This window comes from Lacerta agilis, chromosome 8 (assembly GCF_009819535.1).
Source record: "Lacerta agilis isolate rLacAgi1 chromosome 8, rLacAgi1.pri, whole genome shotgun sequence".
NCBI lineage: Eukaryota > Metazoa > Chordata > Lepidosauria > Squamata > Lacertidae > Lacerta > Lacerta agilis.
The window spans coordinates 56,592,901-56,618,622 of record NC_046319.1 but is presented as its reverse complement, the minus strand read 5'-3'; the positions used below and the strand labels follow the sequence as shown (position 1 = coordinate 56,618,622).

The 25,722-nt window shown below is 43.8% G+C and overlaps 1 protein-coding gene across 1 annotated transcript in view; it reads left to right on the top strand.

Moving 5' to 3' along the window:
* The window catches only part of CSMD2 (CUB and Sushi multiple domains 2), a 512,122-nt gene that overhangs the window by 469,154 nt on the left and 17,246 nt on the right, over positions 1 to 25,722 (top strand). The window contains 9 exon segments of the mRNA XM_033157666.1: positions 1,125 to 1,298; positions 3,378 to 3,566; positions 12,302 to 12,475; positions 15,533 to 15,718; positions 20,518 to 20,694; positions 21,613 to 21,792; positions 22,863 to 23,036; positions 24,192 to 24,365; positions 25,291 to 25,364. Of these exon segments, the coding sequence (XP_033013557.1) occupies positions 1,125 to 1,298; positions 3,378 to 3,566; positions 12,302 to 12,475; positions 15,533 to 15,718; positions 20,518 to 20,694; positions 21,613 to 21,792; positions 22,863 to 23,036; positions 24,192 to 24,365; positions 25,291 to 25,364 (1,502 nt within the window).

Here is a 25,722-nt window from a genome sequence, read left to right as displayed (position 1 = left end):
GAAATATTGGGGGGGGGGATAAGAATATATTAAGATAAATTGCTGCCTAAAATTTGTAGCATACAAAAGAAGTGTAACAAAATGTATATGTTAGGGAAAATGCACACCAAGGTGTTGGACAGGTGGACTTAAAAAATAGAATACCTTGCTGAAGCAGAAACATTGAAAACTGAGCTTAAGATTGGAAAAAATGAGAACAGGAGAGAAACCACACTTGGCAGATCTGTGTATCCCTACTGGCAGCAGAATTATTTTATTTCCCTTTTTATGTTTATATATTTTTAAAGATCAATTTTGGTTTAAATTCTGTCACTGCTCAAGTGCTGTTCAGAGTATAGCCATAAGAAATAATGGACCTAACTAAGCCAAGTTCATTAATTTAAACAAATCTACTCTGAGTAGGACTGACATTGGATAAGTTATGTTATGCTACTGTTTATTTACATGCTGCTTTTTGGCCGAAAAAGCCCCCTGAGGCGGCTCAGAAAGAATAATCACAAATAACAAACAATGCAAATATTAAAAATTAAAAAACGAAACCTTAACATTTCAAAAGTATTGGAAAACCAAATACATTCCATTCCTGCCAAAAGGGCAAAGAACATTCCCTATAAAAATGTTAAGCAAGAGTAAATACTCCACCCCCATCGTTCAGCCTGGACACTGAGGACCAGCGCCGAGGGCCTTCTGGTGGTTCCCTCACTGCGAGAAGTGAGGTTACAGGGAACCAGGCAGAGGGCCTTCTCGGTAGCGGCACCCACCCTGTGGAACGCCCTTCCATCAGATGTCAAGGAAATAAGCAACTATCTGACTTTTAGAAGACATCTGAAGGCAGCCCTGTTTAGGGAAGCTTTTAATATTTGATGAAACCCAGCCAGATGGGCAGGATATAAATAATGAATTATTATTATTATTATTATTATTAAAGCATTAGCAGTGGGGCAAAGAAGTGGAAATAACTTGCTCCTTGATGGTTCCAGGAGTCTCTCCTCTGCAGCAATCCTCTGTGCTTGAAAAAGTTTGCCCATACCACCTCGTTACGTTCTGTCCCCTGTCCAAAAGCACCTATACTTCAGCCACCCAGCAAGGGCAGACTGGCTAACATCTCCGCTTTCTCGCGGCAGCCATAACCTGCGGTCACCCGGGAAATCCAACAAATGGCCTGACGCAAGGCAACCAGTTCAACCTGAATGATGTGGCCAAGTTTGTCTGCAACATTGGGTACCGCCTGGAAGGGACATCCAAGTCCCAATGCCTGGCAAATGGCCAGTGGAGTAACGCTCTTCCCACCTGCCGCAGTAAGTCAACCTTCTCTTCTTCTTTTCGTATTCTGTCTTTGTGCCTGCATTTGTTAAACACATGTAAATGGATGTCAGGGGGAAAATATTTAATTTCACATATACAGTCATGAGGTCTGGATTGGCGGTGACAGACCAGGATCAAGACCAGGTGACAGACCAGGGCAGTAGTGAAAAAGGCAGATTCCATGCTAGGGATTATTAGGAAAGGAACTGAAAAGTAGAAGAAGAAGAAGAAGAAGAAGAAGAAGAAGAAGAAGAAGAAGAAGAAGAAGAGGGGGGTAGTTTGGATTTGATATCCCGCTTTATCACTACCCTAAGGAGTCTCAAAGCGGCTAACATTCTCCTTTCCCTTCCTCCCCCACAACAAACACTCTGTGAGGTGAGTGGGGCTGAGAGACTTCAAAGAAGTGTGACTAGCCCAAGGTCACCCAGCAGCTGCATGTGGAGGAGCGGGGAAGCGAACCCGATTCCCCAGATTACAAGTCTACCGCTCTTAACCACTACACCACACTGGCTCTTTATTAATAAAACTGCCAGTATATCAAAATGCCATTTTACAGATCTATGGTGCAACTGCATTTGGAATACTGCGTACAGTGCTGTTCACCTCACCTACAGAAGGATATTCTAGATTTGGAAAAGATTCAGAAAAGGGTCAACCAATATAATTCATGAGGAGGAATAAAAAGCAGATCGGGGTGGTGGTGGGGGACACTTCATCCTGGTATCTCAGGGGCCTGGAGTCTTGTCCCCCCAGACTGCACAAAAGAGAAGCAGGACAGGGAGGCAAAAAGAATGCAGGAGCAAAGGAAGAGAGTCGGGTCTCATGTTTGAAGCTATGTATTTTGTAAAGAATGTGCAGTGCATTTTTCTCACAGGTCCTCTTCCTCAGGAGCACAGAAATGAGTGGAGCATATTTAAAAATGGATATTAAAACAAACTGAAAGTGCCAAAGCAAATCCTGAATAGCTGACTTTTGACAGAATATATAAATGATGCAGTATGTAACTGTGGTGAAAATTGCTTTACCCTTCCAGGTTGTGAAATGTACAAATTATCACTTACATGATGTTGCATGAATGTTGATCAGTATATAGCTTGAGTTGTTCGTGACATTTTAAATAATTTATACTTTCTATTTAAAAATCTGATATTTATGATGTGCCCACCTCTTCCTTCCTTCCATCCCTCCTCTGGACCAACTCCTTGAAGAGGTGCACAGCCCCCAACCCCCAACCCTGGTGATTTTCAGGAAGGGCTGAGAGTTGTTCTTTTTTGGGGGGGGGTGAGTTTTGCAGATGGTTAAGAGATCAGGAGGGATGCTTTTACATTTTAATATGTTGCTGATCAGTGTTTAATCTACTGATTATATCATTTTTAATTGAAATTTGAATTGTTTTGGCAGCTTGATTTGTAAGCCACCTTGAGGATCTTTGGATAAAGGGATGTGTAAAATAAAATGCTTACATGAGGAATGAGTGCACATTTTCAAAGGTCAGGTCAGCCAGGCATAAGTGGAGATATTTCCTACCTCAAGGCCCTCAATGTTGTTCCTGTTATTCAGCCCTCCAGGGCTATTCTATCAGCTTGTAGCATTATATATTTTATTAAAGTTCACTTCTCGAATTCCCACCCTTTTGCTATTCCCCCATCTTGGGCACACACATCCCTTTCCTTCTTTTGTCTCCTTCCTTCCATATCCTTGCCAAATATCCCCCCACACACATCTTGACAAGGTCCTTTCTCTTGGTTGGGGTTGAGGTTGGACCCCAATCCTGGAACAATCCCACTGGCAATGTATATTATAACTCTCCATTTCTTTTCAGGATTGGGAGCCCTCTCCCCTGTGAATGACCATATTTACTTAATTAAAAAAAATCACATTATAATTATACGTTTTTCACACAAAAAACTCCACCACCACATTAATTTCAATGCACTGTGGAAAAGAAACCAAATTTTGGAAAAGTATGATGTAAGAATTTAACACCCTTTTTTAGTTTTAAAAGAATATTTTCCCCTTTGTTACACCCTCTGTTTTTCTTTTTATTTATTTTTTCTGTGATTTGCTTGCAGTTGTAAACTGTACTGACCCTGGGCACCTGGAAAACAGCGTCCGACAAGTGCAACCGAGTGGGCCTCACAGATACAGCTTTGGAACAACTGTCTCATATCAGTGCAACCATGGATATTACTTGCTGGGCACCCATGTTCTTACCTGTCAGGGGGATGGCACTTGGGATCGGCCCCTCCCAGTGTGTCATTGTAAGTTCTTCAGTTTCCTTTAGAGGCTGAGTTCCCTTATGGTGGTACATGTTCTGAAAATGTTTCCCCTCCCCCTTTCTGAGATGGTGATCTCCCACCGCCACATACACATCATGTTACAGCTGACCAATTGAAAAGTAGATGACACCAACCGACCCAAATCTTGCTAAGGAAACTGGAGCTATTTGCTTAGTTGGGTCAAAGCCTGCAATGCACATTGGAAGGTTTTGACCAAACTTTCTCTAATGGAACACAGTGTTTGAGATTTTATCCAATTAAGGTTCAAGAATAATAAGAATGGTGAGCGGAGGGATATTTGGCTGTTTGATTTCAAGTAGTGGAATCTTTCTTAAAGTGAAGCTGACACCCTTTCTTTCTTTTGTTTGTTTGTGTTTGGCCCCAGCTTTGGGCAGCGTATGCAACTTCTCTTGGTGGGAATCCTCTTCACTTATCCCTCACTTCTGAGGGTTACTTGGCCTCCACCCATGTCAGTCATTTTGCAGGCCGAAGGGAGGGAGAATTTCAATCTCCTCTAATATTTCCTGTAAGTTACGAGGACAAGGAATAATTAGCCACTGAAGATGATGATCAGAGATAGAATCATAAAATTGTAGCATTGGAAGGGAGCCAAAGAGTCATATAGTCCAACTCCCTGCAATGCAGGAATCACAGCTAAAGAATTCCTGTCTGACAGATAATGTCTTTTTAATGTATGTATGGCACTAGAGAAGTTTGTGTGCTTGATAACTTAATAGGAACAACAACAGATGATGGGGGAAAGGCAACTAGCACCTTATGTTTCTTTGTGCTTGCCTGGCCGGTGGCAGAGGGCTACTTTTGATGCCCAGGCTTTTGAGACTTCTCAGCCGCCTCCTTTTGCCTACTAGAGCTGAAATCAGCTGTAGTTGCACCATCATGGCAAGTATGTAGAAGGTGAAAGCTGAAGGTATCTCCAAAAGTTAATGTATGGAACCCACGTATACATATAAACCCCTGAAAAAATGGACCAGTGGATAGGATTTAGGAATGGATAAATCTGTCTTTTTTCAGTCTGTATCATGTTCGCATGTTTTCCCTGTAATCCTGTCCCATTCCATTTCTGCTCATTTTTTTAAAAAAAAAAGTATATCCATACGTATTCTTAAATGTGTACTGTCTCCCAAAAATACAGATTTAGATGTGTATTTCAGTACAGATAAACTTTTGAGTGAAGCACTGCAAAATAGCATAGTTCCTATTTGTACATTTGTCTAAGAGGTCCATATCTTGTCATTTAATTCACAAAAATCCAGGTCCTCAACCATCATCCTTAGTAGAATTAGGGGGCATTGGAGACAAGAGCAGCCCTGCTTAGACAATATTTTTCTTCTTAGGACAGACACTGGTTGCACCAACAAATTAGAAAATCATTACTGCCTGAGAAAAGTTACCAACCAGGAGAGCCCAACAGCTTTACATTTCATAAAGCTGAGATGGTCTAAAGTCGCACCCCTTTTGAACAAGTTTTGGTTTTTTTAGTTTTATTTTTTCCTCTCCCTTCTTCCCCTCACGTTTAGCAGTTTTTTCAAACACACACACACACATTTTTGCACCTTTTGTTTTCCCCATGTTACCAGCATGCTACCTTGCCACTATGTGCAAACCATGGGAAATTGATAAGTGAATCCCACATTGGTATTCTTAAGGATGATGGGTAAATATTGGACAAATGGCTTTAAACAACTGCTCTTTGTAAAACTGAAGCAACCAGCAAGCAACATTTCTGGGGAAATGTGAAGATTCCTACACATCTGAAAAATTTCAAATGAAGTGAAAGGAGTTTTGATTAAACTGGAGCAACCTCTCAGAGGTTTCTGTATACTTGAGACCTGCAGAAAACACTAAAGCAGGTTATTAGACATGTCCTGCCTCTCACCAGCAACATATATGACCTTTTGGGAAGCCTGGAATTAGTGAAGAATATCTCGACACAGTGGGGGACATTTCAGAAGATCTGAAAGTAGAACCGCTCAGCAATTTTACTTAAGGCAAAATTTCGAGGTGAATCTGTAGGTTTATGCTTGGCGTTTTATATGCAGGATGTTAAAGTGATCGATGAGATTACAATCAATTAATAAGAAAGACTAACAACATTTATCAGGGCCTTGATGGGTGGGGGAAGGGGCTCCACAATCCTGTTCTGGGATACTGCCGGGGAAGGGAGTATTGCCTTGGAAGTTCATCAGAGGCTATATCCTGTTCCGGGTGAAGTCCATTGAGAAAGCAAAGTGGAAGAGGCTTTGAGGCAGGGGAGTGGAGCCACAGACAGCTTCCAGAGGAGCTGGGAGAAATTCAGGTTCAAGCCTGTCCTGTTCTGAGGAAGTATACAGGGAGGACTGGGAAGGCAGAACCAGTGGTGTAGCATAGTGGGGGCCACAGGGGCAGTTGCCCCAGGTGCAAAATTTTAACACTAAGTGCTACATGCTTCCCTCACTGGGTTCCATTGAAAACGGCTTCTCCATGCAAACCAGAAAGTGACCTCTCCGGACAATAGAATGACTCTTCTTACCTCTGTGGCTGGGTGATGCAGATGCTGTTAAGCAGTTGAATGTGCATGTGTATTCCGTGCCTCCCTCCCACCCTCCCCCTCCATGCAGCCTCGGGCACTGGCAACCCACACTACACCACTGGGCAGAACAAGAGTTCAGGCACAGAAACAGAACCATGGATAGCTTTGAACAAAGCAAAGCACTTTTCGGGGTTGATAAAGGCACTGAATGGCAACAGATGAGGATGTCAGTCCAGCAGAGATCAAGAGCTACCTGGAAGGAATACACTGCATGCATGTCATGACTTCTAAGGCCACCTGCAAATGGAGAGCCATTAGTACTTAAAGTGGCTGCACTTGATTCTTCAGATACTGACTGAGGTGAAGCTGGGGATTCTTTGGCTCTGCTGTAGGTTTGGAAATGGAGTCCTCAGAGCCTTCTCTTGATTGTAGTGGTCTTGACCTACCATCATGACAAGAGCCCTAGATTGAGCATATTTTGAAAGTGTTGCCTCTGGGAGTTTCACAACAGATTGAGGAAGCCTGCAAAGCAAAAAGGTCCTTTCCCTACTGTAGCAAACGTAAGAACCAGCCTCACCTATCCTAACAGCCCAGGACATCACTTTAAAAAACAATCCGTAAACTCAAACAAAAACAAACACCCTAAAAAAATTAGAAAACTGGAAATTCAGGAGGTATTTATGTTTTCATACCAGCACTTTTCAGTGGCTTGTGTGTATATGTGTGTGTGTTGGTAGATTCGAGAGATTAGATTAGATTAGATTGGGATTGATAGATAGAGACAGAGGGGGGGGGCTCTGCCCTCAGGCTTAAGGTTGCTGGCTTAGAAAAGCTGAGAGATGGAAGGCTGTGTAGACTAGGCCTTCAGAGACTTGCTAGGGAGATTCCACTCCCATCGTTATAGCTCCATTGCTATTACAGCGAATGAAGAACCCAGAAGAAGATGGTGTTGTGGAAGAGAGAAATAATCACTTGGAAGGGACTCATTTTTAATATACTGATATTCTCCCCATTTCTCAAGCGGGGAGCCTTCTGCTGCTGAGGTTACACCTCCAAAGAAATTGTTGGGAATTCTAGTAGGACCTATAAGAAAATGTCACAGCATTGGTTTTTTAAGGAACCTTTATTCTATTTTTAACAGAAAATAGCAGCAAGTAGGCAACAGTAAATAAAAGAAAAACATACAGGGAAAGGGGGGAAGGAGAAAACAGTAACCTGTGCCTTGTTCCAAGCTTGGGTGTTTTCTGAAAGAAAAGGTACGGAGACAGCATATGGCAGTCAGCTATAGGTATCAAACATCCCAAACTTGTAGAGGTTATTGTTGAGAGAAGGTGGCACATGCTGTGTAGGATTTGAAAGAATGTCATGTCAAAAGAATTTAGAGATTCGGGTCCCTGCCTAAATTTCAGATTATGAGTGATTTTCCTCCCATCTGTCCAATATGAGACCCTAAGCCATTTTCCACTGGGTTGTGAAAATAAGGTGAGCTGCTAATATCATATAAGTCATAAATTCATTTCATAATGTGCTAGCATTTTCATCATCAAATCTATTTAATACCATCAGTTGAGAGCAACCTATAATCCATTCCACAGAAATTGTACACATTTCAATGTGAACTCGAGCCCAAAACTGTTTTACCAGATCACAGTCCCACCACAGGGGCAAAATGGTGGGCAAGACCACCATCAGAGTAACTTCAGCATGTGTCCTCTAATAAAGCTGGATCCAATTTTTAATGGGTGAGGTTCCCCTATTTTATTCTAGTCTTGAATCCGAATTGTTTTACCTACATCTGACACCCATACTTTCTGTAATGATTCCATGGAACCATATGTTGCTTTTAATACTACAGAGTAGAATTGCAGTAACTAAACTTTATTCACTCATTTCAGTTTTTAAGCACTCAAACTGTGTTAATGGTCTCAGTGCTTGCACTTTTACATAATCACATGTAAAAAACAAACAAACCAACAATGACCCCTACAAATTGGATTAAGGAGCAACCAATTTGTCCAATTGTTATTAAAGAGTAGCTTTAATTGTTAGTGGTTGAGTAGCAGAGTAGAAATCCTGTAATAATAATAATAAATAAATAAATAAATATTATTTGTACCCCGCCCATCTGGCTGGGTCTCCACAGCCACTCTGGGCGGCTTCCATCAAATATTAAAATACATTTAAAATATCACAGTTTAAAAACTTCCCTAAACAGGGCTGCCTTCAGGTATTTTCTGAATGTCTGGTAGTTGTTTGTTCCCTTGACCTCTGATGGGAGGGCGTTCCACAGGGCGGGCACCACTACCGAGAAGGCCCTCTGCCTGGTTCCCTGTAAAGGGTAGAGACCTTAGACTTTCCAGTTCTTAAATTGTGCTTCTCTACTTGATGGAGAAAAGAGCAGGTGGTATGCTATCAGAATTACCGGAGAAATAATCCATGCCAATTTAATCTGCCATTTCCCCCCAGACTTGTATTGTGCTCTTTGTAAATGGGCTTGATGAAATTATTTAGCCTTTTTGAGTGTATCAGTTGAAAAGGTAGCACTTGAAATGAAGCATTGGTAATTAATTTTCAAATCTACCCATTGCCAGTCCCAGTCGCCTTAAGCAGTTGTATAATGTGATTTGCTGCTTTTTTTTAGTGGTAGCCAAGTGCAGGATACCATCAATTTCCATACATAAAGAGGCAACATTGTATTTTAATCTGCTTGTAACTTATCAGTGGCAGGTCATGCTTCTGTCTCACAATCTTGGCAATGAGATCCTGAAGTGCTAAGATTCATTTTTTTGTACAGGGTACAAATTTATCTCTAGTAAGAGAGATTTCCCCAAAAAAGCAAACAAACGATAATAGCCCTAGATATTGCTGCATTTTTTGGGGGGGGGGTGGGGTTTAGGCTTCAGTGTGCTTTCTCTATGTCAGAGTTATTGACAGGAGCGTCAGGTAAATCTCTTGCCCACCAGGTTATCATCATCATCATCATTCTTTATTTGACCGGCAGTCAGAAAAAATACATTTATCCATACAAAATTAAAACATCTAAAACAACCAGGTTATCAGAAAATTCACATAGCCAGACAGATCTGAACAGAGGAACACCACCTCATCCATCCATACCCCTGGGGTTTGGCTTCCTCTACTCATCTATTAGGCTGGTGAATATTTCAGGTTTCCATTGCTCAGGCATGGTTTCAGCATGCCTTTAGACTAAGGCTTACTTGGAAGAAGACCCTGTCTACGGTCATGGGCAGAGGCATTTGTAGTGACTGGCCTCACACCTACTAGGAAGAGCAAAAAAAAAATGTACAAGTAAGGCAAAATTCCTGTTTAAAACCAGTTGGTTCCAACAGCATCAGTTAATGGCTGGCATTCACATGTTTATATAAGGCATTTCAAACAGAGTTAATATATCTAATTTTTGTGGGAAGGGAGAGATTATTGCTACATTCCAGCAATTTCTAGTTTTAAAAGACCCTGCTCAGGAAGGTGAATTATGCATTTGTGAAATCTGGCACATTGTAAGTTGCTAATCCTTAGAAGTGCTGTCGCTGAAGCAGGTTTTTTAGCTTAGATGTAATTCCTGGAGGATCAGTTATTAAATTATTTGCTACAGCATGATTTCTTGCGTTGGCTCTCAGAGCATCGGTCTGGAAATCTTGGCACGGTCTCACTCACAGCTCAGTGCCAGGGTCTTAAAAGACAAAACCAAAAATGCTCGTGTAGGCAAACACATTAGTTCAGTCTTTTATTTGTTATTAAAAAGTACATTTTGCATATTCCATCTGGATGTTGCCAATAGCATTTTTAGAACCCATCGAAAATGGGAGAGGGGATGGGGGAGGCTTCCATGGCTAACATTCCTTTCATGTTAAGAACCCTTCAACTTGAGAACAGATTTAATGGCTCTTGTAGAAGTTAGGGTGTTTATCAATAGCCAGCCTCCCACCCACTAATTGCTGGTGTAATATGGTGATGCTGCACGGCTTTTTAAAAGCAGTTTTAGACTAGGCAACACTTGGGACCTGCCTATGTTAATTTCTTCAAGAACAGCAACCTAACTGGACAAGCGTAAATCAGTTCGCACAATCAAACGGAATAAGCAATCACGTTCGAACATAGGGAGCTGATTTATACTGAGTCAGAATTGGTTCATCTAGCTCAGTATTGTCAACACGGAAAGGCAGCAGCTCTCCAGGGACTCAGGCTTTCTCAACCTTACCTAGAGATATTGGGGATTGAACCTGAGACCTTCTGCATGCAAGGCACGTAAGTTGACATGTTGTGTTGGTGATTGGAAGGTTTGGGACCAGACCAAAAGGAAGCAGGCTTGCACCTAGCCCAGGACTGATGAGAGATAGACCCAAATCTCTTCCTTGTTGGGGCATTAAAGCAGGCCTTAGGCTTCAGCTGCCTGATGGTGCCCCCATTTCCATATTGCTTTCCCTAAACCAGAATGAGATGTTAGTTTTGACTGCACTATTTCAAATTATAGGTCAAGGGGAGGGTGCCAAATACCATCCCGGACAAGTAGCTTACCAGCTGCTGAATCCCTGTGGTTACTTTTCATATTCAAACTATTTTAAATTGTTTTATCACTAACATATAATACATGAGACTAAGGGACAGACAATAGAAGGAAATTCTAATTAGAAAAGTTCATGAATCTGCTTAACAGAGAAAGTTTAATTAATAATTATCTCAACAATAAACTAAGTAGTTGTAATCTAACACTTAAAAAATACAATTTTAAATTGTTAGGATTAAAATGTTACATTTCTTTAAAAGGAGTTATTCTAATCTTTTGTTCATACATACAGAAATCCAATGTACGAACTCTAAGGGAATCATAAACTGGAGATTAAAATAAAGCTGCAACCCTAAGCACCCTTACTTGTAGTTTAACTCCGTCAAAATCAATAGGATTTTCTTCAGAGAAAGTATGTTTAGGATGGGAGTGCTAATGTGAAATATACCATTATTTCTCTTTTAGAAATAAAAATCTATTCCCTCCCCCTCCCCCCACAGTGCATTTTGCCTTCCTTTGCCCAATAGCTTCTGGTGCTTGTACTGGTGTTGCCACTGGCATAGACTAGGCTGAAGGGTAGTCATGGCATTAACACCTGGCAACCTGGAACAGCTGCCAGGGACCAACTGCCCCAGCAGGACCCACCAGAGTTCACATCTGATGTGGACCCTCCATGCTGTGCAGCTAGGTCTGTGAGCTACCATTTTAATTTCCCAGCATGGTGAGGAATTCCCCCTCAAACTTGGAGCCAGCTGTGTCTGAGAGCTAAGACAGGACAAGCTGAACCCCCCCCCCCAAGACATATTCTTTCCAGGCATATTCTATGTGTCAGCCCATTTGAGCTGAATACCCCACATTTTTTAAAAAAATAAAATAATTGCAGTGTCATTCAACCCCTAGAGCTGAAAATACAAGCCAAAGCTGGGTATGAATTATTTCTTGATGGACTGTGCCATTTTATGTTGGTGTTTGAATACTTCTATGCATAAAATCATCCCTTCAGATATGGAAACAATTCATCAAGAGGAAGGTCTAGGCTAGCCTTCTTGGTGTGCTAGTTTTGCATATGTAGGGAATATGTATCCATACATTACACACACAAACACACACCTGCAGTCTAAAATGGCACAGCCCACCAGCAGATATATCACCTTCAGTTTGAGCTCATGGCTTTAAGGACTAGTAACACCATCACGTCTTTTTCTTACTTTGTATATTGAACTATGGTCAAATCAGTTTTAATTCCCATATTCACTGAACTTTAGGGTGTTGGCACGGCCTTTTAAGTGGCCTGCATGGACTTCTGAATAACCTAACCTGTTTCCACTGGGTTGAACTAGATGATCCATTGGGTCCCTTCCAACGCTACAATTCTATGCTTCTATGTTTTCAATCCATTTTAGGAAGATGTGTTGGGTGATGTTGAGGGAGGCATGAGCTGCATTTCCCATTGAAACACAAATTGAAATCCTCTGGAAATGTCAGCCCAGGTTGGGCTTACCTTATGAGAAATGGTTCTGTCAATTGACTACTTTGGGGTTAGGACCAAAACTGCCAACACTATTGATGCTGTGGCTTTCTGGTTTGTGCCCTTTGAATGTGCTGGAAGGCTAATGCTGTGTCTGCTCAAAACCTTCTTGTCCCCTTCCCGCCTTGTTTCAGTGGTCTCCTGTGGCCATCCTGGATCCCCGCCCCATGCCCAGATCTTGGGTGAAGTCTACACAGTTGGCTCTGTGGTGCGTTACAGTTGCCTAGAAAGGAGAAGCTTGATTGGCAATTCCACCCGTATGTGTCAGCTTGATGGGCGCTGGAGTGGGTCTCTCCCTCACTGCTCAGGTGGGAAGACTTAGCTGCATGGCACAGTTGATGCTAATCATGGTTTTATTTATTGTCTCCTTAAATCGCAAGGTCACCAACTGCAGTTGTTTATTTCCATCCTGCTTTTTTATCCAAGTTGGCCTTTAGAAAATAATAATTGGGATGGTTGTAGACAAATAGATGGATGGCTTTGAAATTGGAAGTTGACAGAAGAAAAAATGATCCATCTGCCATCTGGGGGAAAAAATGAGGTTGTTGCACAGAGGTGTTGTGGGAGGCAGTTCAAAGTGGAAACAGCAGCAAGGGGAAATGGGCAGGGTCATCCCAAGGAGCAGTAGACCTTTGGAAAGTGGGCTGAGCTATTTGCCAAATGTGAGAGCAAAATAATCACTCTTTGGCTCAGACCTGTGCTTCACCTAGCCCTGCGTTCTATTTCCCACAGTGGCCTGCCAGCTCATAGAAGCAACATGCTGCCCTTGGCCTATCTAGTACTCAGAGGTCCATCTAAACAAGGAGGGGAGATGTCAGGGAACTGTCGCCGGCGCAGCGCAAGGTGGTGGAAGGGCTCTCGGGATGCTAAAGAGAGCCCCGGCCCCATCTGACCAGCAGCACCTCCTCTGGCAGCGGAGGGAGCAGTGAGGCTTCCAGCGGGGAGGGGCATGGGTCTCGGGGGATGGAGGGTCGAGGCTCTGAGGATGCCAGAGAGACCCTGCACTCCCCTAGCCCAAGGGGCAATGAAGGAGGCACGCAATTTCCGTCGCCCCAAAAGCGTCGAAGGGTGGGACGGAAGGTGGGGTTTTTGTATACGAAAACTCTTTTGTTGGGGTCAGAAATGGAAGGGCCCATTCCCGGATTCTGCCGGAGCTTGATACAGACATGAACTTATCAGCTCTGCACTGTACATAGTTTGCACAATAAAACTACTAAAGGAAAACTCAGAGTTTTGACTGCTTACTCATGAGCAACTAACCGAGGACCCTACAGGAGCCATGAGTTCAGATGGGCCTTCTGGGGCTTGGTTTCCGGTGCCTCTGGGGAGCTTGTAAGCAGTGTACAAAGAACATGGCATTGTCACCCCAGCATCTGGTAAACATGTTGTAGGATGTCCATGCAGTGAAGACGATTGTGATGAAAGGGAAGATGTTCATTCCATTAGATCTTTCCCCAACCTAGTGCCCTGCAGTTGTTTTGGACCACAACTTGCGTCAGCCCTAGTCAGCCCAGAGAAATGGGGGGGGGGAGTAAATGGAGTCATGTTGTAGAATATATTGTTAGTGCAATTACACATACATACAGATTAGTTACAACAGGGACTAGGGAGGATTATTCAGATGCGTCCCAGAAAACGAGAGCTTCCAGGAGGGACTTGTATGGGTCATGGGTTGGGAGCTTGTAGCACTCCCGTCAGCCCCAGCCTTAGGCAGCAACATGCACAGGTTTGCCAAGTCTGATTTAGATGCAGCTTGTGTAAAAAGAGAAAAGGAAATGAAAAACCTTCCTGCTTGTGGCTCACTGTGATCTTTATTCTGGCAACGGCAAGTGAAAGGCCTAGCCTCACAGCACAGCTTGGGGAGTTGTGGGCCTTCAGATCACTTTCTGATTCTGTGAGCTCCCACACCAGAGGATGCCTTTATTACTTGTTTGCAAACAAGTCATCTTACAAAAGATTTTAAAAGTTCCCATTAGGTGTTTACATGAGACACGGACTGTGCTAAGCTGCTAAGGAGGGGCTTGTAGCCCAGTCACAGAGCTGTGCCTTCAGAAGATCCCTGTTCAGGCCTTGAAAGGGACGGTGGCTTTCACATGAGAAGCGCACTGTTCCTGGTTTGCTGACTTCTGTGTTTGTAAAGCTAGTTGGTAGAAAGAGCCAAGAACAGATGGTTGCCATAGCACAAACTGAACAGGCACATCTCCATCTCTCAAGGCATTCCCGCAAGGTGGCCTCCTTGGCCTCCTTGCATACCTCTGTACTCTGCGAGCAAATGACTCGCTGGCTCAGTGGTATGTCTTTTTTCCTCACTGGATTCCCAAAAAAGACAGCAGCTCTGAGTCAGTGAGGACAACAGGTAGCTTTGAAGCATCTTGTCATTTTCAGTTTGAGGAGACCAGAGCTGGCAAACCGAATGAAAAAATACCCAAACAGCAACAGCTGTTGCTGTGTACATCTGGCTGGGATTGTACTCAGAGCTACCCAAGGGTGTTCTTACACGATGATTCAACCATTGGTGTGTCATTTCCATACTTGTGTATGTACCATGTGAGCATAGAAGACTATCAGAGAATTCTATCAGAAACAGAAGTGGAATTTTCCACTATTTGTGTTTTTGTTGCTGGTCTGGAACAGAAATCAGTATTCACTCACAACCCTTTTTTAAAAAAAGCCCACAATTGATATGTAATTAATGGCTTTTTTGCATTGTTTTGATGTTTAATTTACATTGAAATTAATGTAATGATGTTAAAAAATCGTATAAATTAATAGCTTCAATAAATCATAACATAAATTACATTAAATAGCAGGCAACAGTATGAATTACACAGTATGTTGAAGAAACCAAACTGTGGCAGAATGGAAACAATGTGGAATGGGGATGAAGACAGGCTGAAATGGAAATCACCTTCTTACAACCCTACAAACTCAGAAGCAACTTTGCAAAATGCAGTTTTGGGCACAGAATTCAGCTCTCTCAGAATACCGGCTTCCACACTTGTTCGATATTATTATTGATATTATTACTGTTCAGATTTCTAGCCCTCACAGCTGCAAAAGTGGGCTTGAATGTTTGTGGGCAATGCCTGCTGAAGTTAAGAGGGGTGACCCATTGATAGACTATGTTCTACCTCTGAATACCAGTTTCTGAGAATAACAAGTGGGACAAATCCCGCTACAGCTTTCAGACCGCTCATGAGCATCTGGTTGTTAATTGTAATAACAAGATGCTGGATTGGATGAGCCTTGGCCTGGTCCAAGAGGTCTCTGATAGCTTTATACTAGGACTTTCTGCTTTCCAGCATCAGCTAGGCATGGAAAGAGAAATGAAATGAATGACAGTACTTTTGCTTTCCTCTTGCCAGGAAGCCTCGAGGGACTGTGTGGCGACCCAGGAATACCTTCTCACGGCATACGGCATGGCGGTAACGAGTTAAGTGTGGAGAGTACCGTCTGGTTCAGCTGCGAGCCAGGCTACACCCTCCGGGGTTCACTGCAGAGAATCTGCCAAGCCAACGGTTCTTGGAGTGGGACTCAGCCAGAATGCGAAGGTCAGTGCAGCGAATGGGCCACATGGAGCACTGCAAGCACAGAGGATGTGGGGGCGAGCTGCAGGTGGAGCAAATTATTTGGACAGACTACATACCCTTGTTCACCTCCAGGACATTTTTGTATTATTGTTATTTAAAAAAAAATGTTGAGGAAAGCAACTCCATTAGAGGCTTCTGTGTCTCATCAAACCCACCAAGGGCATGGCAGCAGCCTAGAACAGTAAATGTTTTTTTCCATTCCCTTTCTTTTCTGCCTTCTCTCTCCCCACCCTTATCTTTTTGCCCCCTTCTCTTTACCCTTCCCTCCACCCCAGCCCACCACCCAAATGCCAGTTAGGTTTAGATTAGGTGAAAATAGGACCTTTTCCTCTGAAACCTAATTGCTGTGTGGGGTGGGGCAATTTGGCAGTTGTGGCGTCAACTAGAAAAATAAGTCCGTTCCCACAAATGCAGTTATCCTGTTTAAGCCTAGTTGCTGCAGTGGGGAAAGGATTGGGGGCAGCACAGCTCGCCTCCCCCAATTCCAACCCCCCCCCCATGTGGCCTCCAGAAAGGTCACAAAAGGTCATAAAGCCACAGCGCACCGAAGAGGATACTGGACTAAATGGGCCACTGGCCTGATTCCTCAAGCTCTTCCTACATCCTTAAAATGCTGCATTGATTCATTTATAACATTTCTAGAAATCTATGAATTCTTTCCTTGGTTTGGGCAGGCAGGAGGAAATTCAGTCAAAAGAAGGGTTTTGCATTTCCCCACTGCCATCTCACACCAGACTAAACATTTATATGCAGATTCTTATTTTATTTTATTTTATTTTATTTTAAAATCATTTTGTGTCGACTGTTGTTACATGTAGAAAAGAAGAAGTAAAACCAGGTAATCTGGTGTGATAAACCTCAGGCAACCTTTTCAGGCAGATGCTGTTATAGAAATACTTAAAAATCAATCAGCAGAAGCCACAAAAGCCGGAGAGAGGCAGGGAAACGGCACGCAAGAAGACCCAAGCGAGCTCATGCGTCTCCCCGGCTGATCAGAAAGCCGAGCACTTTGCAAATGAGTTGGAAATTTATTCTGAATTGATGTAGCCAATGACGCTGTATCCCATTTATTAATATACTGGGGTCTGAAGGGTTTGATTCCTCCCCATGCTATCAAAAATGTTCCTTTTTTTAAAAAAAAAAATTGCTTGAGCTAGGGAGGAGTTAGGTACATTAATCCCAGGATAAATAACTTGTCAAGTTCAAAAGCAAGCAGGAATACAGATCCCAGGCAAGACTTTTTAATCACAGCTTTATGAATAATAGGAATATTATGCCCCTAATGCGGATCCTTTAATGTTAGGCGCTTACCGATCAGGGGACAGAAAGTAATTCATAGTGATATGTAGTTCACGGGCTCTTCTGATTTGTATTCAGGACAAAGAGAGCGGAAGGAGAAGGTATCTGAAGGGCTGACGTTCAAACATGAATCACAGAAGGATGCTCTTAGCAGGGAACCCCAAAGAAAACCTCCTAGACCAGCCTTTACTTTCCTGGGATTGATGTGCTTTAAGCAACTCAGAGCTCCACAATGTCTGTGACCTCCCTCTTCAGCACCTATTTCTTTATGGGCTGGAAACGGGTTTGGGGGGGAAGGGAGAGAAGGCAGGGAGGTTGGCATGGTACAAATGCACTGGCAGGAGTGGCAGATGGGCTTCCCCTGGTGCCTCCGCCTCACGCCAGCCTCCCCAGTGTCTCACTCTTCCCTCTCTTCCTCCCAGTAATCCACAGTGGCTCACCTGCCAAGAAGCTAGTTTCTGCATCAAGTACCGGCTGCCCTCAGGTCCAGTGGAGGGCAAGCCCTGTCCACAGTGTCGAAGTCAGATCCAACATCAGAAAAAAGAGACCCAGCATTTTAGCATGATTTACATGCTATCCCCGTTTTGTGTGAGAGTTACATTCGAGAGCCACATGCACATTGGCAGAGCACACCTAAGCCTGCTCTGTCCCGTTCCGCCCCCCCCCCCCATTCCACCCCTTTTTCATGACATCTTTATGACATTTTGGGGCTACTTCTGGGTTCAATGCTGTGTGTGCGCGCGATCACAAATCATCCAGATAACGCCTAAATTGCCCGTTGCTATTCAGCCTAATATACACATTTTGGCAAACCGATTTTGTGTAACAAAATGCATTAGTGCATGCTATTTTCATTAACACAGTGTATTTCAATGCACATTTTACCCTGTTTATAAACAGTTGTGTACATATTACTTGGCTTGGGAACAGCACTGCAAAATTCAGAGTAGTGTGAATTTTGAAGGGTGGTTGTGTTTTGGCTTGCGTAGTGCTTCACAGAGCTCGGGTTAGGTAGTTTCACCTTCATCTGCAGACCAAACTGGGTTTCTCGTCCATCCCTGCTTCTGCATAGACATGGTTAGGATTCCATTGTAAACCCCCAGACTTGTGGCAGTCTGGCATCAACCCTAAACGGCCTCGGCCCAGTATACCTGAAGGAGCATCTCCACCCCCATCGTTCTGCCCAGACACTGAGGTCCAGCTCCAAGGGCCTTCTGGTGGTTCCCTCACTGCGAGAAGTGAGGTTACAGGGAGCCAGGCAGAGGGCCTTTTCGGTAGTGGCCCCCGCCCTATGGAACGCCCTCCCATCAGATGTCAAAGAAATAAACAACTATCGGACTTTTAGAAGACATCTGAAGGCATCCCTGTTTAGGGAAGCTTTTAAGTATTTGATGAATCGTTGTATTTTAATATTCTGTGGGGAGCCACCCAGAGTGGGTGGGGTATGAATAAATGAATAAATATTCAGGGTGTTACACGGATTGCTCTCCCTAGCACTGGGCCTTGGGCAGTTGTTGGGGAGATGCAGCTTCCCCAAGACCAACATCTGCTGCTGCCCCACACCTTCTGTCTCCAAGTCATGGTGAAATGGCAGGGACAGGGAAGGGGCCATAGCTCAGTGGTATGAGGCAGAAGGTCCCAGGCTCAATCCCCAATGGCATCTCCAGGTAGAGCTGGGAGAGACTCCTCCCTGAAACCCTGTGTAGAGCTACTGCCAGACTTGGTAGACCACGTTGAGCAAGATGCACCGATGCCTGACTCAACATAAGGCAGCTTACTTCGTAGGAATAAGCTTTCTCCTGGTCTAGTTCATTTGCAGTGAAAGGAACAGCACTTACTCTCTTGTGGGATTATTAATTTGAAGTCTTTTTTTCCCTATAATTATAAAAATTCACAGGGAAAAAAAGGATTTCTTTTTTTAAGGGGGGGGGGGATCCCAATCAGTATTTCAAAGGCCACAAATGGTTTGAAATGAAGCGAGTTAATTAATCGCTCTGCGTTAGAAGTCTGCTGCATTATCTTCTCTGCTTTATGCAACAGAGGCTGCCTTGTATCCCAGACCCATTTTCCGTACGCAAGTGTCAGGCTTCATTTAACTTTAATTTCCAGCAATTTTTAAACATGGAAATAGACATTTTTCTTTTTAGTCAGCCATCCAAAGCTGTCCCCCATCCTTCTCCCAGTTTCTTTCATCTGAGCATGGGACCAACTGGGCCAGTGGTACGGGGACAAATGGACATCACGGGATCTCACAAAAATAGTTTTCAATCAATGCTGCTGCTGTTTTCATTGTTGATTTGCACATTCATACCCCCGGCTGGATTTCCAAAGCAGACTTTTGTTCAAAATCAAGCCCCTTGAATGCCACAAAAGGCTGAACACATTTTGAAATCAATGCCGCTGTGTTCTCTTTCAATTGGCAAATGTCCTCCTGCTCCATATTCTGATATGACCGTCAAAGGTACATTTCCATTGCCCGAGTGTGTTGCTGTTGTCGTCGCCATCCCTCTCCCCCATGCTGGCACGTCTTGCTTTGCATTTCAAGCAAAATGTAAGTTACTGTTTAATTTTAAAAGCGTGTGAAATAGCCAGCTCCAAGCAAGGACTTTAAAGGACGCTGGAGGCTTTCAACAGCATTTTGTTCCAAAGCAGGCTTTCAGCAAATGCATTGTAGTGTCTTGTTAGGGAGCAATTGCTGTTTCAGCAGCAAGGAAAACATAAAGGGGAGCGTGTGGGATCAGAAATCCTGACTAAGGATCCGGTAGAAGGCCACACCTCATGTTCCTGAGCCTTCTAGATTGATAGTCTTTAATACATATGTTTAATTGAGGAGGTGAAGGTCAGATTTTCCACAACACCTGTGTAGAAGCTCATATTCTTTAAAAGTCACCTGATCTGGAGGAAGCAGCATTTGGAACCTTCAACAGGAGTTCTAAAGCCAAACTTCTCGGTACCAAAATGTGGCTGGACTGGCTATGTCACCTTCTTGCTCTTTTGAAAAGGGTGTTGGCATGTTGAGGAAACTTAACTGGACAGTTACTATATATAAAGGAGAGGGGAAACCTGATTCCTTTGGGAAATAAAGGAGACTCTCTCTTAATGTACACAGCTGTTCATTTATTTGTGTTTTCCTATACATTTTTACAGTTGTTCGGTCCTACACATCTTGTGAGCAGATGCAGGACTCATCCAGACTTCATTTTGCACCATGCTTTCCAGGCACAGGTCCAAGTGGTTTCTTTTCCTGTTTTTGGACTGCAACTCCCATCGTCAATAGCTAGCAGGACCAGTGGTCAGGGATGAAAGGATTATGGGAATTGTAATGCAAAAACAACTGGAGACCCAAGTTTAGGGAACCTTGTCCTAAGTCAACAACATATGCCAACCCAAATGCATCTGGAATGTAGCTTTCATAAGTAACCTTTGACACTTCTTGTCTGACCCTTATTTACTCATTGCAGTTATATCTTGTGGAAACCCTGGGACTCCCAGCAATGCAATAGTGACATTTAATGATGGCCTGGTGTTTTCAAGCTCCATCATTTACAAGTGTCGGGATGGCTACTACTCCACGGGGGTCCTCAGCAGGCATTGTACGGTCAATGGGACCTGGACTGGAAGTACCCCAGAGTGTACAGGTGAGTACCTCAAGAGCAGCCGGGAGCAATCCAGTAAGGCATTATATATACACTGACCAAAATTTCATCCACCTTGTCTAGTCCTCCCTCTTTTTCAACACCAGTTAGCCAGATGCCATTGGAAGAGTCCAGATCAGGCTCTTAATCTTAATGATGAACAATTGAACAGCCGCTCTGCAGTCTATTTGCATCCACCACTCCCATTTGGTCCCTTCTTTTTATATATCAGCCCTCTCCAACCTAGTGCCCTTCAGATGTTTTGGAATGCCACCAGCCCCAGGCGGCATGTACTCAAATGGGGGGGATGGGGGTGAAACTCTCTCACCTCTCTCTTGGTTTTTTGGGAGGGGTGGTCACTGCAGCTCCTTTGAAGATCTAGTTGGCTGGTGGCTGCAACCTTCACACATACAGAGATACAAAGTGCCCCCGTTTTAAAGGACTTTTGGGGTAGCTGCCACTAAAATATGGCCACTTTTCCCCCTGGCAACCACAATTTCCTCCTAGAATACTGCCTGCAATTAGACTTTTTTCGCGGTGGGGTGTGTGTGGCAGACACAAGCTAATCAGAACCATGAGAGAGCTTCAGTGATTTTCATGTGCTAAAAATCACATAGACTCTCAAAAATCAGCAAAATGCTTCCTCTCATTTTTGCAGTCTGTGAATAGGGCCACAAATTATTTAGGTGTGTGTGGCGTTTTAGCTTAGCCTTACCCAGCACATCATTTAGGAATTAGGCAAATGACCATTCTCTGCTTTCACCCACCCAAATCTGCAATCTGGAGAAAATACAGGTTTATATTTAGAACTGAAGTGAAGATTTGCTCATTATCTCTCATTATTCAGAGGCCAGCTTTGCAACTTTGCTTTGGAGACATTCTGAGAATGTAACCACTTTATGTGCTTTTCTTCCCACCCAGTTATTAACTGTGGGGATCCTGGAGTGCCAACCAATGGCATTCGGTTGGGCAATGACTTCACCTACAATAAGACTGTCACGTTTCTGTGCATGCCCGGCTACATGATGGAGACAGACAGAGCCTCTGTTTTGACCTGCACCAAGGACCGGACATGGAATGGAACAAAACCTGTCTGCAAAGGCAAGGCCTATTTGCTCAGCATCTTCAGGATTAGTTTTTCTAGATGCATTGTATGTCTAGGAATATAATCTGAGATTTTCCAAAGAAATTTGGATTGCAGTGCTTGATACAGACAACCATTTGCCAAGGTTGCAATTATCATGGTTGTGCACATAGTAAATAGGACAAGGAGAATATTAGTATTCCTTCCATGGGTTTCTGACTGGGTGTGCATGTGTGTTGAAGTCCACTTTACCATGCAACAGGTGTTCCAGATGGCCAGTTTACTGTATGGCTGGTTGCATCTTGTTCCCTTGTTAATTGGGACATCTTGTCCCCTTGTTAATGGGGGCCATTTGCATCCATGCACTGTTTGGCTATCCCCTTTCCCAAGTAGAAAGGGCAGGCTGGCATTTGTGAAGTCAATTTCCTTTGGAGGAGAGAGACCTGGTGGGTTTTTGCTCTTGTCTTTTAAACCAATGAATGCCTATCTGCGAGGGCAGCCAAATGAAGCAGTGCTGGTTTTGATGGTTAAAGCTCCAAACAGTTTGGGGTCATGTTATCTGAAAGATCACCACCACTAGTACGATCCTGCCCCAGGCACTAAGTTCAACCTCATTGGGCCTGCTTGCCTCCCTTACTTTTTTCCTCATGGACAAATTTCTGGGGACTGTGTGCCAATGATGGCTGAGGCCAAAGGTAAAAGTAAACTGAGCAGTGAATGTGATTGCTGTACAATAGACTGCATCCCAGTATGCAAAACTCTGAGGTTTCAATGCATGGAACCCCTTTCTCTATTTAGGCAAGCAAGGAACATTACTGCAGCCCTTCCAGCCAACCAAAAGTATCTAGAGAAGGCATGGAGCAGGAACAGTTCCCTAGGGGAGGGGGGAGCCATGGTTTGGGGAGAGAGTCCCAAGGGCCTGACAGAAGTCTGGATGTGACCCCTAGTGTACTTTCCCACCTCTGGCATTGTTCATTCTGGATGCTGAGATAATCTGGATCCATTCCATTGTCTGCCAAAACGTTGGGGAGTTGAACCACTGGATTCTGCTCATCCCTGAATGTACCCTTTTGTTCTCTCTGCCCAGCTATCATCTGCAAACCTCCTCAGGTTGTCCCCAATGGAAAAGTTGTGGGGTCAGATTTCAGCTGGGGATCAAGCGTGAGCTACAGCTGCCTGGAAGGATATCAGCTATCCCTGCCTGCAATTCTGACCTGCGAAGGGAATGGATCATGGAATGGAGAACTCCCACAGTGTTTTCGTAAGCATGCAATCTCAACTGTGCTGTAGGGGGGAAGTGGAAGTGGAATGGGCAGGACATATTTCACTCCAGACGTTACCTGCTTTGGGCTAAGGCCAAGACTCAGAGGCCTCTGAAGGACCACTGAAGTAACTTGAGCCCATCACCAAATGAGACTTCATGCCATTTCCCAAATATCTCTGTCTATCACAGGCAAAGGGGTAAGATTACTTGCTTTCCCAAAAGGGAATCAAGGCAGGAGAGAAATGGGAGGGTGCAAGCACTTGCAGCGCAGCAGGGGGACCTGTAAGCACTCCCTTGGTTAAAGTTGCCCAGCCTCAGCCCATCCCACTCTACTTGTGAAGTCCTACTTAACACACAAACTGCCGATCCAAAGGTGTCAACAAATCCACAATTTACAACCCGTCCTCTTCGTTCTTGCACCAGAGAGAAATGCTGGGTGGCATTTGCTGACCCCTTTTCAAACCTGCCTTTCATTTAAACAGAAAATGAGAAGCTAAGCTTTGTTTGCAGACTTGGCCCTTGATGTTGAGGAAGTGTTTGAAGGCTTGCTAGATGCTAAATCCTTCTCCAAGCGCAAACTGTGTGTGATTGAACAAGCTTTGATTGTTTCTGTGCAAAGAGAGTTTCATCGGCCGACACCACCGCTGCATTTGGTTCTCTTAAAATAACTTGCCACGGTAAAGCTTGGCATTAATGTGCCTTCTTCCCCCTGCCCTCCCTGGACAATGGCCATCAAAAGATTGAGGGTGGGGGGAGCTCATCTTCTGCACACCTCCCCTCACCTGTTGTAGAACAAAACAAGATTTCTTGTTTAATGCGGTGCCACGTGGTGACTTTCCACTGTACAATTGAAGATACATTGTAAATGTAAACCAAAGCAGGGGTGAAAAATGGAAGCTTACCTTTCACTTTCCCTCAACCCTTCTGCTTGGAGCTGGTGGGTAGAAGAAAATTAATTAAACTGTAATTGGTGACAAGGCAGAAGTGTGCTGAATGATGCTCACCTACCCCTCATGCCGGTGGCTGATTTTTCTTTAAAATTGCTGCTCTACGTGGGATGTGCCTATAATCGGAGGATTCATTTGAGTTGGGAAGCATTTACCTTACTGAACTGGTGGCCTTTGTTAAGGTAGCCTGACTGCTCTTTTACAGCGGTTTTCTGTGGTGACCCGGGAATCCCAGCTGAAGGGAGGCGTGAAGACCGGGGCTTCACGTATCGCTCCTCTGTCTCGTATTCTTGTTTGCCACCACTGGTGCTGGTGGGATCAGCAAGGAGGTTCTGTCAATCTGATGGATCGTGGAGCGGAACACAGCCAAGCTGCATAGGTAAGAGGGCATTTTGGTGGGGCATTTCATCAATGAAAGCTATGAGCCAGTCAGTGCTGAAAGTATTATAGACAACAAAATGTCTAGAAGGTGTGTGTGTGTGTGTGTGTGTGTGTGTGTGTGTGTGTGTAGATATAGATATAGATACAGATGGATGGGTGTGTGTATATATAGAGAGAGTGAAGGGGAGGGAGATTGATTGGTATGGTTGCTAGACCAGGGTATGAGACACTTGACTCCTTGTGTGCTTCCCCAACTGCAGTTGATGGGATCTTCAGTCCTCTCCCTTTCCCAGCCAACACCTGAGATAAGATCTCTGTCTCAGGCTACTACTTTAAATATCCAGACACACAAGATTGGGAGAGGGCTCATGGAGCCTTGTAGTGCAAAACTGTCAGCCCAGACGTTCCCAGTGCAACATTCATCAGAACCATAGGGAGGGATGGCAAACCAAATTCAGTTTGGTTTGGATTTAATGGGAATCTACCTATTTTGCACTTCCCATAACCATCATTGAACAAAATTATAACTATCCTTCGTGACTCATGCTTCTCTGAATTTAATGTGCATTTTATTATTAGTGAAAATAGCATAAAATTGCACTCTGTTAGGGGAAATGGCTTGCAAAAATGCAATACATTAGGCAACATTGTGTATAGTAGGAGAAAGTCACACCAAAATGCTGGTGGGTTTTCATGAGGGCTTCTTTAAATAAATCGCAAACTGATGTGGAGAGCTGAACTTACAACTAGAAGGATGAGAAGCTGAAAGAAACTGAAATTGACAGATTCACCCATCCCTTTGCCACAGCTCACTTGTTGGAATTAAGCAAGATAAATGGAGATAAATAATGCTAGATTAATAGTGCCATTAACTCTTCCTTGCTCTTCAATCTTTTACCACATTTCTGTCTGCTTCTAATCAGACTCAACACACACAACATGTATAGATCCTGGTGTGCCCCTTTATGGAACGCAAAACAACTCCCAAGGTTATCAGGTAATTATTATTGCCTCTTTATTGATCTAATTTTATTCTCTCCTCTCTCTAAATGAACTCCTTTATCTGCCTGATGCATAGTATCTCTCGATCCTTCCATCCATCTAATCTAGTCTCCCTTCCTTCCTCCCTTCCCCCCTTCCACATAACGTTTCCCAGACACAGAATGATTCTTTTGATTGAACTGAAGTGCAAATGTGTTGCATAAGAAGACCCTACTGAATCCAAATGAAAGGCCTTCCTCATGAAGCATCCTGCTTCCCACAGTGGTCAACAACAGTGGGAGGCGGGGCAATTGTGGTCCCGTTCTGCTTTGTGGATTTTCCAGAGGCAGCTGGTTGTCCATTGTGGGGGAACG